General features: G+C 43.1%; 1 protein-coding gene across 5 annotated transcripts in view; it reads right to left on the reverse strand.

Moving 5' to 3' along the window:
* The window catches only part of LOC137095167 (voltage-dependent T-type calcium channel subunit alpha-1H-like), a 246710-nt gene that overhangs the window by 48585 nt on the left and 182896 nt on the right, over positions 1-15229 (reverse strand). For all 5 annotated transcript variants that reach the window (XM_067461514.1, XM_067461516.1, XM_067461515.1 and 2 more), the window contains exons 15-17: positions 8546-8636; positions 2494-2702; positions 1221-1655 (exon numbers count right to left, since the gene is read on the reverse strand). In XM_067461514.1, coding sequence (XP_067317615.1) covers positions 1221-1655; positions 2494-2702; positions 8546-8636 — 735 coding nt within the window. The remainder of the gene's footprint in view (positions 1-1220; positions 1656-2493; positions 2703-8545; positions 8637-15229) is intronic.

A 15229-nucleotide genomic window follows, 5' to 3' on the forward strand; every position in this document is an offset into this window, starting at 1 on the left:
TTTCTAAGCCGAAGAGCCAGCGTTGTCCATAGACACCTCCAAGGTCATGTGGCCAGCATAACTGCATGGAGCGCCGTTACCTTCCCGCTGGAGCGGTACCTATTGATCTACTCACATTTGCATGTTTTCGAACTGCTAGGCTTGCAGAAGCTGGGGCTGACAGTGGAAGCTCACGCCACTCCCTGGATTCAAACCTGCGACCTTTCGGTCAACAAGCTTAGCAGCTCAGTGGTTTAACCCACCGCGCCAGAGGGGACTCCTTTAGGAATGTAATGATGGCCAATAAGAATACTGCCCGAGAAACCTCGTTACAAACTATAGCACAAGGATTTTTTCACCTGTTTTCTATTCTTAATTAACTTTACTAAGTTTTTTCATCTGTTTTCTATCACTAACTGACCCTACCTTACTTTTTCCACCCGTTTGCTATCTCGAAGGACCCTTCTAGACAGTCATATAACCCAGAATATCAAGGCATAAAATTCCACACTATCTGCTTTGAACTGGGTTATCTGAGTCCACACTGCCATGTATTCCACTTCAAAGCAGAAAATGTGGGATTTTATTCAGCTGTGTGGAAGGATCAAAGTGATTTTACCCATTTCCACCCATTTTCTATCTCTAACAAATTTTATTCATTTCCACCCATTTTCTATCTCTAACAAATTTTTACTAATTTTCACCCATTTTTGATCTCTAACAAATTTTACTAATTTTCACTCATTTTTTATTTCTAACAAATTTTATTCATTTCCACCAATTTTTATATCTAACAAATTTTTACTAATTTTCACCCATTTTCTATCTCTAGCAAATTTTATTCATTTGCACCCATTTTCTATCTCTAGCAAATTTTATTCATTTGCACCCATTTTCTATCTCTAACAAATTTTATTCATTTTCACCCATTTTCTAACAAATTTTATTCATTTTCACCCATTTTTTATCTCTAACAAATTTTACTAATTTTCACCCATTTTCTATCTCTAACAAATTTTTACTAATTTTCACCCATTTTCTATAATTTTTTTTAATTCATTTTCACCCATTTTCTATCTCTAACCAACTCTACCAGTTTTCTATCTCTATTCACCTCTACCCCTTTTTTCACCTGTTTTCTATCCCTAACCAACTACACCAATTTTTCACCCGTTTTCTATCTCTAACTAACTGTACCCGAAATACAGGGCAACATTACGGAAGGAGCAGGAGAGACTCACATCCTCCAGGTCATCCTCCAGGTCCAGCAGTTCATCCTTGTGGCCATCCATGTGCAGATAGAACTCATTGGGCACGTGAAGCATTTTCCCATTGCAGTCCTGGTACTCAGCGGGAATGACGGCCACGGGGGCCAAGCTCAAGGGATGGTGGATGCCGGACACCTGGAGCAGCTCTGGAAGCTCCAAGGCACCCCGAACATCCAAGGATTCGGCCCGGCAATGGAGGGGTGTCCTTCCCGCGGCACTGAGCTTGTTGTCCTCAGCCTCATCGTCAGTGCTGCCTTTGCCTTCACCGGAGAGCAAGGACTCCCGTTCCCCACACTGGCTCTTCTTCTTCAGGCTGGGGGCCCGTCCCAGGCTGTTCCAGCTGGAGCGGCGGCTGCCCCAGTTGCTGCTGGTGCCCCAGTGGGCGCAAGGGGTGCTGCGGAGGCTGGACTGGGAGAGGGAGAAGCCAGGTGAGGGCTGGCACACTCACACTCTCTCTCTCTCTCTCACACACACACAGAGGCCCTGACTAGTCTCTATCACAAAGGTACATCTCCATAATTTCATTCAATAAGCAAAATGGCATTTCTTCTCGCCATTGAGTTCACAGCTACAAAGAGACTCCTTTTCATAGAATCCTAGAACTAGAAAAGACCCCAAAGGCCATCCATACCAACTCCCTTCTGCTATAAAGGAAGGCACAATCAAAACATTCCCAACAGATGACCATCCAGCTTCTGGTAAAAGAGAAAGCTATTCCATTGGACATCAATTGTGTCCAAGTCCATAAATGCAATATAGGGTGCCAGTCAATACAATATGATCCACATATCCACATGATTAATACAATAGTTTCATATACCCACGTATGTAAAGTTAGGTCCATTTCCTAGGACCCCCAGGTTACTCTATGTTTTTGCAGCAGCTGAGCATAGAGTTGCGCTGGATGATCTAGTGATGTCTAGAGAATTAGCGTCCTCCAACGAACTCCATTTACGTCCAAGTCCATAATTACAATATGGAGTGCTAGCCAATACATTATGACCACAACGCCAATCCAACCAATCCACATGACCGTTGGGTTTGCAATTATCTACAGTTGCACATATTGCCTGGAGTTCACTCTTGGGCTATGCTGCAGTTGGGCATATCCACACCAAGTCCTAAACGCATTCTGCCCCTCCCTATTGTATTAATGGTCCAAAAGAGCGCCGAACTCTCTCATTTCAGAACCAATTCCATCTTCCCACCCCTGCCCTCACCCCAAATGCAAATGGTCATCAAATACCAAGGATTTCTGGTCAAAGCTCATGGGGTCAACCGAAGCGTTGCTCCCTCTTCGAGAGTCCAGAAAGGGGTAGACTGAATCCATGTGTGGTGAGCCCTTTGGGGAGGGCATTGGCGTAGCAGCGGTGCGCAGGATGATAGGTGGCGGCATGCTGCCCTTGCCCTCCAGGTGACCATTGGGCGTCACGGCCAGAGAGTACATCTTCATCTCTGCAAAGACAGGAGGACATGAGAATATAGGGACAATAGGAAGACATCCATGGAATGTAGAAACACAGCATGCCTATGTGGTCAAGGTCCACCAGAGAGACCTAGAAATGTGTGGTTCTCAACCTGTGGATCCCCAGGTGTTTTAGCCTACAACTCCCAAAAATCCCAGGCAGTTTACTAGCCATTAGGATTTCTGGGAGTTGAAGGCCAAAACATCTGAGGACCCACAGGTTGAGAACCACTGCTTTAACCAAAGGTCCACCTGGAGGACCTAGCAAGTTCTTCACATAATGGCCAATGAGGTGCCCCATACGTCAGCAACTTTATTGTTCAACAGAAAATAATACAGAGAGTCATTACTTTTTGGATGTTGGAGATGGCATATTGTCATCTGGACCAGTCACAATTAATGGTGCCTCCTCCATCTATGTAAATGAGTCTCAAATGTTGCCCTCCAGCTTTGTCTATTTGATTAAAATGCTCTCTCTTAGGAATCTCTAAGTCCTCCAGTGCAACCCTCGGATCAGCTTCTGCCAGAGGTTCTCTACAGAGTCATGCTGGAGGACCTAGCAAGTTCTAGAGTGTCTAGGTTCCTCTGCCAGAGGTTCTTCACAGAGTCATGCTGGAGGACCTAGTGAGTTATAGAATGTCCATGTTCATCTTCCAGAGGTTCTCCATAGAGTCATGCTGGAGGACCTAGCAAGTTCTAGAGTGTCTATATTCCTCTTCCAGAGGTTCTCCATAGAGGCAGGATGACCTAATGAGTTCTAGAGTGCCTCAGTTCCTCTACTGGAGATTCTCCATAGTCAGGCAGGATGGCCTACTGAGTTCCGTAGTGTCTAGGTTCCTCTGCCTGAGGTTCTAGATAGAGTCAAATCAGAGGGAACTACTGAGTTCTAGAGTGTCTAGGTTCATCTACCAGAGGTTCTCCATAGAGTCAGGCAGAATGACCTAGTGAGTTCTAGAGTGTCTAGATCCCTCTGCTGGAGGTTCTCCATAGTCATACTGGAGAACCTAAAGATTCCTGGAGAGAACCTCTCTCTAGGAAGCTCAAAGTACTGTCAATGGAGGTTGTCCATGGCATCATGCTGGAGGACTTGTAGGAATCTAGACATCTTTAAATCTGGAATCAATCAGTCAGGCTGAAGGACCTATATATTTCAAGAGAGACCATCTCTTTAGGAATCTCCAGACCCTTCTGCCAGAGGTTGACTACAGGGTACAATTCTGGAGGATAAAGCAATTTCTAGAGAGAACGTCTTTGTATGAATATTTAGGACTTTCCTGCATAGATTGACCATGGAGTCAGGACGGAGGATCTAAGGATTTGATAGAGAACACCTCTGGGTCCAACCTTTGTACCTTTATCCACTCTCCTTCTCATGTTAGGAAGGACTTTGTAGAGCTAATCGGTGGAACCCACTGCCATAAGATGTAGTCATGTGGCTTGAGAAAGTTGGGAGATTCAGGTCAGGACACACAGCTCCATCTTGTGGCAGTATTTATCGTGTCATCAGCAACCACTGTTTTACAATTCTAACAGAGCAAAACAAACACAGAGATTAAAATGAAAAAGAAAAAAAAAGAAAAAAAACCACACAGATTTTGTAAATTTGGTATTTGGTTAAATGTCCTTTGACCAGTATCTGGCCACTTGGAGTGCCTCTGGGGTTGCCGCAAGAAGGTCCTCCATCGTGCATGTGGCAGGGCTCAGGGTGCATTGCAGCAGGTGGTCAGTGGTTTGTTCTTCTCCGCACTCGCATGCCGAGGATTCCACCCTGTAGCCCCATTTCTTAAGATTGGCTCTGCATCTTGTGGTGCCAGAGCGCAATCTGTTCAGCGCCTTCCAAGTCGCCCAGTCTTCTGAGTGCCCAGGGGGGAGTCTCTCATCTGGTATCACCCATGAATTGAGGTGCTGGGTTTGGGCCTGCCACTTTTGGACTCTCGCTTGCTGGGGTGTTCCAGCGAGTGTCTCTGTAGTTCTAAGAAAACTATGTCTTGATTTAAGTCGTTGACGTGCTGGCTGATACCCAAACAGGGGATGAGCTGGAGATGTCTCTGCCTTGGTCCTTTCACTATTGGCTGCTACTTCCCGGCGGATGTCAGGTGGTGCAATACCGGCTAAGCAGTGTAATTTCTCCAGTGGTGTGGGTCGCAGACACCCCGTGATAATGCGGCATGTCTCATTAAGAGCCACATCCACTGTTTTAGTGTGATGAGATGTGTTCCACACTGGGCATGCATACTCAGCAGCAGAGTAGCATAGCGCAAGGGCAGATGTCTTCACTGTGTCTGGTTGTGATCCCCAGGTTGTGCCAGTCAGCTTTCGTATGATGTTGTTTCTAGCGCCCACTTTTTGTTTGATGTTCAGGCAGTGCTTCTTGTAGGTCAGAGCACGGTCCAAAGTGACTCCCAGGTATTTGGGTGCGCTGCAATGCTCCAGTGGGATTCCTTCCCAGGTAATCCTCAGAGCTCGGGATGCTTGTCTGTTCTTAAGGTGAAAGGCGCATGTCTGTGTTTTAGATGGATTAGGGATCAGATGGTTTTCCCTGTAATAGGCAGTAAGAGCACCTAGAGCTTCGGAGAGCTTCTGTTCTACCATCTCAAAGCTCCCTGCTTGAGCAGTAATGGCACGATCGTCAGCATAGATGAAACTCTCTGTCCCTTCTGGCAGTGGCTGGTCATTTGTGTAGATGTTGAACATGGATGGCAGTGAGTTCCACAGATTCACTTTGTCAAGTCCTTCTTTTACAACTCATTTGATCTGAATCGCCCTCTTCACTAACATCTCCATGAAGTTCAGCTAAACTGATTTTACTCCACGTTGCCCTGTGATAGCGTAATAAGGACCAGGAAATAAAAATTCCAATAAATCAGAAATATGAGTATCATAAAACCTACTTTATCCCTTAGATAACACGATCTCTCCTATTGTTGAATGGACTAATCTCTACAGCAGAGAACATTACATAACTTTATGTATAATTTGCTATGCTGCAGAAGCACTAGAAAAAAAATCCTATTAGTGAATTGCAAATATGCCAAGGTGCGTAATATGGGATGCTGGCCATTATTTTCTTCCTCCATGCAACTGCATTAATATGATTTTTCACTCTCTTTCCGCTGCATTTCTGCCTTTGGTTGGCTGTCAATTCATCTGGCTTTAAGCCACATGACTAACCCTATTGATTGGTTGTCAATTCATCTGGCTTTCTCAACTCTATTAAGTGAGTAAGGAAATAAGGAAACTTCCTTGTTTTTTTAAAAAAATAATCTTTGTATTTTAACTGTGTATTAAATAATATTTTTCTCATGTCAGGAGAAACTTGAGAAACTTTAAGTCACTTCTGGTGTGAGAAAATTGGCCGTCTGCAAGGACGTTGCCCAGGGGGCGCCCAGATGTTTTGATGTTTTACCATCATTTTGGGAGGCTTCTCTCATGGCCCCACATGGGGAGTTGGAGCTGACAGAGGGAGCTCACCCTGCTCTCCCAGGATTCGAACCATTGACCTCTCAGTCAACAGTCCTGCTGGCACAAGGGTTTAACCTATTGCGCCATGGTAGCTCCTAATAATAATAATAATAATAATAATACCCTCCTCTAATGCAATACTCATTGTGGGAGGCTTCTCTCATGTCTCTGCATGGACAGTTGGAGCTGGAGCTCACAGAGGGAGCTCACCCTGCTCTCCCAGGATTCGAACCACTGAACTCTCAGTCAACAGTCCTGCTGGCACAAGGGTTTAACCCATTGCACCACGGGCGCTCTTAATAATAATAATAATAATAATAATAATAATAATAATAATATCCTCCTCTAATGCAATACTCATTGTGGGAGGCTTTTCTCATGTCCCTGCATGGGGAGTTGGAGCTAGAGCTGACAGCGGGAGCTCAAACTGCTCTCCCAGGATTCGAACCGCTGACCTCTCAGTCAACAGTCAACAGTCCTGCTGGCACAAGGGTTTAACTCATTGCACCACGGGCGCTCCCAATAATAATAATAATAATAATAATAATAATAATAATAATACCCTCCTCTAATGCAATACTCCAAGAATGGGAAACTGTCATGGGGCCACCAAATTCCCCCAGTTAAAAAAAATGCAATTTCTGGCCTGTGGAAAAAAAACAACTCCAAGAGTTCAGTTTTTCATTCTAATTCTGTTAAAGTATTTAAAAAAATACTAAAATTATTGCAAATTGGGAAAACCGTGGAGCACTTCAAGACTGGTCCCATGCAAAATTCAGGGTATTTTTTGCCTTTCATGCTCTGGAAATTTTGTATTTCTGCGCAGAAGTTGTATTTCATGCACAGAAATTACTGTTTGCCTCTCCAAACGTATTGTCTCCTATGAACCATCAAGATTATTAAAATCATCTGGAGAGGCCCTGCTCTCGGTCCCACCGGCTTCGCAAGCGCGTCTGGTGGGGACGAGGGACAGGGCCTTCTCGGTGGTGGCCCCTCGACTCTGGAACTCTCTCCCACTGGAGATCAGAACCGCCCCGTCTATCCTGACATTTAGGAAACAGGTGAAGACCTGGTTATGGAGACAGGCATTCGACGAGTGAGCCAACACCCTGAGATATGGAGGGAGGATGATGAGCAACGATTTTAGTGTGACGACCAACCATTATAGTTATTGATTGTAATTGCTGTTTTAATGTTTTACTGTAACATGTATTATGATGTTTTATTGATTGTATGTGATATTATGGTTGGAAACCGGTCTGAGTCCCTCAAGAGAGGTGAGAAGGCCGGTATATAAAACTTTTAAATAAATAAATAAATAAATTTGCAGTGCAACAACACCATAATAACAACAACAACAACAACAACAACACACTTGATTTATATGCCACCTTTATATAATAATAATAATAATAATAATAATAATAATAATCTTTATTTATAACCCATCTCAAAGGGGACTCAGGGTGGTTAACATGAGGCCGAACCCAAAAACAATACAGCAAAATTAGACACAAAACAACAGAAAAATTACATCACAACAGAATACATAAAGCAACAAAATAAAATAATAAGTGTGAAATAACATAATAAAAATCAAACACAAGGGACTCAGAGTGGATTACAGCATTTACAGCAGACAATGGCAAACATCCAATGCCTTTACAATCACATACACTGAGACACACAAACACAGACAAAGGCAAAGGCTTCTCCTTTCATTTCTGGCTTCTGGAGGTGATACTCGTTTCTGGCTCTGGGGAAAGTGTTTATCTCCATTTTCAAGCCGAGGAGCCTGCATTGTCACCTCCTGATCGTTTGGCAGCAATAATAATAATAATAATAATAATAATAATAATACTTTATTTGTACCCCACTACCATCTCCCCAAGGGACTCGGTGCGGCTTACATGAGGCCGAGCCCACAATACAACAATAAAAACAATAGCCACAGTAATACAAACAATAAATACAACTCATAAACAGAAAATAAGCAATAAACATTAACAAAACTGCTTCCAGCGTCCTTGCCTTTTCCCGCCGATGCGGTACCTATTGATCTACTCACCTTTGCATGTTTTCGAACTGCTAGGTTGGCAGGAGCTAGGGCTAACAGCGGGAGCTCACCCCGTCCTGCAGATCTGAATTGCCAACCTTCAGGTCAGCAGTTCAGCAACACAAAGGTTTAACTCATTGTGCCTCTGCGATCCCTAAACAAGAACCCATGCCTGCAAAATATTCACACAATAAACCCCGAATGACGAAACTGGTGGAGCAAAGAAATTGCAGCTCTTAAGACTGATTCCATGCAAAATTCAAGAATTGTATCCCTACTTGACTCTGAAATGGTTTGGCATAGTGGCCTACTTGCCCGAAGCACGAAGTTCCTTCAGCTTCTCAAGCTCTTCCTCAAAGTTGATGGAGGTTTTGTCCTCATCCGTGTCTGACCGGTTGGCATCGCCCTGAGGAAGGGAAGGAAAAGAGGAGTTGAAGATCTTTGTCATGCTGATAAACTGCAAATCATTTCCCATGGAGAGCCAGTGGGTGCATCTACACTGCAAAATTAATGAGGATTAACTCCACTTGAACTGTCATGGCTTCAGGATATGGAATCCTAGGAGCTGTTGTTTGCACCCTTTGGGCAGAGAAGACACAAGACCAGGTATGAGCACATTTGGGCCCTCCAAGTGTTTTGGACTTCAACTCCCACAATTCCTAACAGCCTCAGGCCCTTTCCTTTCCCTCCTCAACACCCCCTTTGCAAATATGCAATGCCTTTACAATCACATACACTGAGATACACAAACATAGTCAAAGGCAAAGGCTTCTCCTTTCTCCTTAGCATTGAATAGCCTTGCAACTTCAAAGTCTGGCTGCTTCCTTCTCGGGGGAATCCTTTGTTGGGAGGTGTTAGCTGGCCCTGATTTTTTCCTGTCTGGAATTCCTCTGTTTTCTGAATGTTGTTCTTTATTTACTGTCCTGATTTTAGGGGTTTTTTAAAAACTACTGGTAGCTAGATTTTGTTCATTTTCATGGTTTCCTGCAAGAGTGCAAGGCTATTCAGTGCTAATCAAGGTGGCCAATACCAACATTCACACTTGCCTTCAACAGACAAGAGTTCTTTCTCCCACCTTGGACATCATTCCACAAATATATACACCTCTCTTGCCTAGTTTTCAACAGACCTCACAACCTCTGAGGATGCCTGCCATAGATGTGGGTGAAACGTTAGAAGAGAATGCTTCTGGAAAATGGCCAGACAGCCTGGAAAACTCACAGCAACCCAGTGATTCTGGCTATGAAAGCCTTCAACAACACAGTATTATTATTATGCAGATAAAGGATGTACCAATGCTTCTTTTTCATTTAATAGGTGTACAAAATTGAGAGAATATAATCTTCAGACAGAGAAGGTAAAGCTCTGAGATTAGATAATGTAGTGTGTATGTAGTTAATGTTTTCTAGTGCTTTGAATGCAGTAGTAATATGTTTTCTTTTATTTTAGAAAAAGTAGAAAAAAATTAACTTTATTTTTGTTTGTATGTTAGTATGTGTTGGAATTCAAGGCCACACTGCCCACGTCTCAAGTCCTCAATGAGGAGAATGTTGCATTCCAGGACAGGAAAAGCCCTCTGACTGTAAACACCACACTGTTGTTTGGAAAACAATCCTTTTATTGAAGATACGAGGGGTATTTTTAAAGTAAGGTCCGTTTGAACATAAGCACACAACGAAAGTTTATTTCAAAAAAGTAAATTTATTTTCAGAAAGTACATACTTCACTCTGTTTTTTGACATAGTTGCCAAGTTTGTTCAAACACTTATCGTACCTCTGAACCAACTTTAAAATACCCTCTTCATAAAAACTTGCCGCCTGCTCCGATAACCAAATCGTCTGTAATCAAAGAAGGGCGACCAGAGCGGTCCTCATCATGGACGTTGTCACGGCCATCTTTGAATTGTCGTACCCGCTTACGCACTTTGCTTTCACTCATAACACTATCACCGTACACTTCACAAATCTGTCGATGCATTTCTGCAGCAGGCAGGTTCCTTGCTGACAAAAACCGTATCACTGAGCGAACCTCACATGCGGAGGGTGAGTTGATAGTCTTAAACATTTTTAAAGCACAGAAAAGAACCATACAGGTGAGCTACAGAGCGGAAACTGAGCACAGTTGTTCCCGAGGCATGCCGGTACACGACGCACACACTCGATGCGGTATGTGCGCGAACTACTAGTGTCTACAACAGTGGTTCTCAACCTTCCTAATGCCGCGACCCCTTGATACACTTCCTCATGTTGTGGTGACCCCCAACCATAATATTATTTTTGTTGCTACTTCACAACTGTAATTTTGCTGCTGTTATGAATCGTCATGTAAGTATGCAGGATGTATTTTCATTCATTGGACTAAACTTGGCACAAAGACCCAATATACCCAAATTTGAATACTAGTGGGGTTGGGGGGAGGGACTGGTTTTATCATTTGAGAGTTGTACTTGCTGGGATTTATCGTTCACCTGCAATCAAAGAGCATTCTGATCTCCACCAATGATGGAACTGAACCAATCTTGGCACACAGGACTCCCATGGCCATCAGACAACACTAGCAGGGTTTGGTGGGCATGGATCTTGAGTTTGGGAGTTGTAGTTCATCTACGTCTGTGGACTCAAACAATGATGGATCAGGACCAAATTTGGCACAAATACTCAATATGCCCAAATGTGAACACTAGTGGAGTTTGGGGGAAATAGACCTTGGCATTTGGGAGTTGTAGTTGCTGGGATTTATAGTTCACCTACAATCACAGAGCATTCTGAACCCCACCAACAATAGAATTGGACCAAACTTTCCACACGTAACCCAGATGACCAAGAAAAAATACTGTGTTTTCTGATGGTCTTTGGCGACCCCTCGGACACCCTCTTGCGACCCTCCCAGGGGTCCTGACCCCCAGGTTGAGAAACACTGGTCTACAACAAAACGGACCTTACTTAAAAAATACCCCTCGTATGTACTTTCTGAAAATAAATTTAGTTTTTTTGAAATAAACTTTCATTGTGTACTTATGTTCAAACGGACCTTACTTAAAAAATACCCCCTCATATTTTAGGGTACTTTTCCCTAATTTGTTTAAATTAAAAAAATAATTAAAATAAAATAAAATAAAGGTGGGATGTGATAATAATAAAACTAACAACAACAAAAACAACAACAACAATACCATTGAGGAAATACATTATGTTACAAAATTTGAAAAAAAAATATTCATCTTTAATTGTGAAAAATGTTCTGTTTCTGATTTGAAGGTTTATTTCCTGTTGAATTTTGTAGCACTTACTTTGAAAGTAGTTGTTATACTCCAGAAACATTGTTTTTGTAGCTGCCACAAACTAGGTTGAATTAGTTGAGACTCTTATGAGATATTCATTGAAAAACTGGAGCAAATATGTGCTGCAGGATGTCCTTTCCACAAAAACAAAGTTTTTGCAGTTTTATAAACTTTGCCCATGTTTTTATAATAGAACCAATGAGGAAATCCCATTTATAACCCAGGAACAAAACTCATGCTACACAATGATATCAACCAACTAGCCTGGGCTCTCTGCCTAACTAGAGGCCAGCTGTCCTCAGAAAAGGAATGGTCAGTATCTTGAATTTCCATCTCCTTCTTGAAATTGGGCCACCAAAAACTCAAGCGGGCTTCTAAGTTGGGAACCAATTCCCCCTTTGAAGCTTCTTTCCCTTTTGTATCGTTCCAAAGGCCCCAGTCTTCGTCGCTTGCCAACATGCAGCTCGGCAGCCAAGCCTTTTCCAGAGAATGGCCATCAAAACGGAGGGACTCTGGGCCAAAACCTGCCTTGCCAGGGAGTGGAGGGATGCATGGAGAAGGAGAGAAACACAATCGATCCGCAGCTGTCCGTCCGGCGGAATGAGCCATTAGCATTATTACTGGTGATTTTGGGCAACGCCAGCCAAAGAAGGAAGGCCAATGAGAAAGAGGAGTTGCTTTGTTCCAAGAAGAAGAAAAAATAATAATCCTGGGATGCTTTCCCAAACAAACACAAGCCCATCTGACCTCCGCTCTGGCCCTCTTTGGCTTGGACACAGACGACATCAGGAGCAGATTTTAGAAGGATATCTTCGGCACATTGGGTCGCAAATCATTCCCGGCCCTTATTTCAAGGCACAGCTTGTTCCCCTGGATGGAGATGCAATGGCTGATGAGGGAGATCTGGAGGAAAGCCCAGCTCAGTTCAACCCTTGCTTGGTAGTGCAAGAAAATGGTCATCTCCAAGCCTGAAGCCTGCATTGCTTCACTATTGTGTGGAGAGTGCACTGCCTTCCATTCAATGGAGATCTGAATCTTCTGTGTCATGAGGCCAGGAACACACATTGACTTCAATGTATGGTAGCCATACAACAAGGAGAGATACCTCTATGGCTCACATTCACTGGAGATCAGTATTGTCTATGCCTTGATGACAGAAACTCATGTTGACTTCAACTTATGATGGCCCTACAATCTGGAGACATGGAGAGATATTCCTATTGCTTGCATTCAGTGGATCAGTATCTTTTGTGTCTTGCTTTCCAGGAACAAACATTGACTTCAATTTATGGTAGACCTTGAACCTGGAGAGATATCTGTATCACCTCCATCCAATGGAGATCAGTATTGTTTATGCTGTGATGTCAGGAACTCACATTGACTTCAATTTATGATAGCCCTTGAACCTGGAGAGATATCCCTATCACTTCCATCCAATGGAGACCAGTATTGTCTATGCTGTGATGTCAGGAACTCCCATTGACTTCAATTTATGATAGCCCTTGAACCTGGAGAGATATCCCTATCACTTCCATCCAATGGAGACCAGTATTGTCTATGTCATGATATTAGGAACTCACACCGACTTCAATTTATGATAGCCCTTGAACCTGGAAAGATATCCCTATCACTTCCATCCAATAGAGACCAGTATTGTCTATGCTGTGATGTCAGGAACCCATGTTGACTTCAACTTATGATGGCCCTACAATCTGGAGACATGGAGAGATATTCCTATTGCTTGCATTCAGTGGACCAGTATCTTTTGTGTCTTGCTTTCCAGGAACAAATGTTGACTTCAATTTATGGTAGGCCTTGAACCTGGAGAGATATCCCTATCACTTCCATCCAATGGAGACCAGTATTGTCTATGCTGTGATGTCAGGAACTCACATTGACTTCAATTTATGATAGCCCTTGAACCTGGAGAGATATCCCTATCACTTCCATCCAATGGAGACCAGTATTGTCTATGTCATGATATCAGGAACTTACACTGACTTCAATTTATGATAGCCCTTGAACCTGGAGAGTTATCCCTATCATTTCCATCCAATGGAGACCAGTATTGTCTATGCTGTGATGTCAGGAACTCACATTGACTACAATTTATGGTAGCCCTAGAACCTGGGGACATATCCCTATCACTTCCAGCCAACGGAGACCAATATTGTAAATGCCATGAGGTCAGGAACTCACATTGACTACAGTTTATGGTGGGCCTACAACTTGGAGAGATATCATTATTGTCATCTTCATCATCATTATTGCAGCCCATGAGATTGGTTAGAAATCTCCTCTAGCATAGCATTTCCAATGACATTGGTCAAAATAGCTTGCCATTTTAAGCCACGGGGTCTGTACCGATTCTATAGTGATCCCCCATTCTTTATTATTGCATTCTCTATTGCTGATTTAGTTTTTTGGAGCTGTGGGACTCAAAGGGACTTAGGAAATAAATTAAGACAGGGCCTATGTAACCATATGGAACACAGAAATAAATGTAAAAGGAAACACATTCAGAGAAAACACTGCTTTAAAACAGCTGAAAATGAAACAAATCGGATGCTTAACATTCATACAGTACGCCTGCCTCTATTTGCAGGTTTCATTGACCTGCATGTGACAAAATATGTCCTCTCTAGGCCATTTCTAGGTCCTATAAACTGTTCTATGATATGTTTCCATTGGATGTTGGCCGCAGAATTGTGCTTGGTGATGAAAAACCACTGGGTGACCTTGGGCAGGTCATATTCTCTCAGCTTCAAAGGAATGGTCTCAATACATTTGGCAAAGGAAAGCTCCAGAAAGGTTCACTGGAGGGTCACCGTAAGTCAGAAATTACTCAAAGGCCCTCAACAGCAAACACTACAGACCCCAGGGTCCCATCATAACAAGGATACGATTATGGAAACACAAAAGGCAGGGGGCAAGGAGGGATCTGAGCAAGGGAGGAAATGAAGGGGAAAGCATCACTTAAGGATGGCGCGGAGAGGTTCCCTTTTCGGAGACGGAGAGCGTCTGTCGTTGCTGCCGCCGTTTAAGTCAATTAGCCCTCCGCTTGGAGCAAGGCTTCGCCGAGTCCCTGCCATTTTTAATTCCATCAGCCCAAGTTCAGCGCAGAGAATTTCCTCAAGCAAAACCATTGCTCTTCAAAGGCTCTAATTGAGGCTTTCTGTCGGAAAAAAGACATGCTTTTGCGGGCGGCAGCAGGCACCAAGTCTGAAATAATATTTGTTTTGATTTAAATTGTGATTAGATTGTGATGTTGTTGTTTTTCCTACAGGGAGAAAGGTGATACACACACACACACACACATATATATGGAGAGAGAGAGAGGGAGAGAGAGAGAGAGAATGAATGAGGAGAGAAGCAATGGCAAAGAATTGGGACCCAATGGAAAAACATGGATCAACCTATGGAATCTTGAAAGTTGCAATTTGGTGAAACTAAAGGCCTTGTAAAACTTCAGCTTCTACATTTCCATAGTACTGAGCCATAGCAGTCAAAATGATGCCAAACTGCATTAATTCCACAGTGTAGATACATCCCAAGAGCTTTGGAAAGTAATATCAGAAAACATATTTCCCTGCTCTCTTGTTGAACAGAGGCGCTGTTTCTCATTCTGCACTTGAAGCTTTCTGTTGCAGACGCCAATTGAGTATTCTGGAATGGGAAAACGCCAGATTTGTTCCTGATAAAAATTAATGTGTCCCCT

Source organism: Anolis sagrei, chromosome Y (genome assembly GCF_037176765.1).
Source record: "Anolis sagrei isolate rAnoSag1 chromosome Y, rAnoSag1.mat, whole genome shotgun sequence".
Lineage (NCBI taxonomy): Eukaryota > Metazoa > Chordata > Lepidosauria > Squamata > Dactyloidae > Anolis > Anolis sagrei.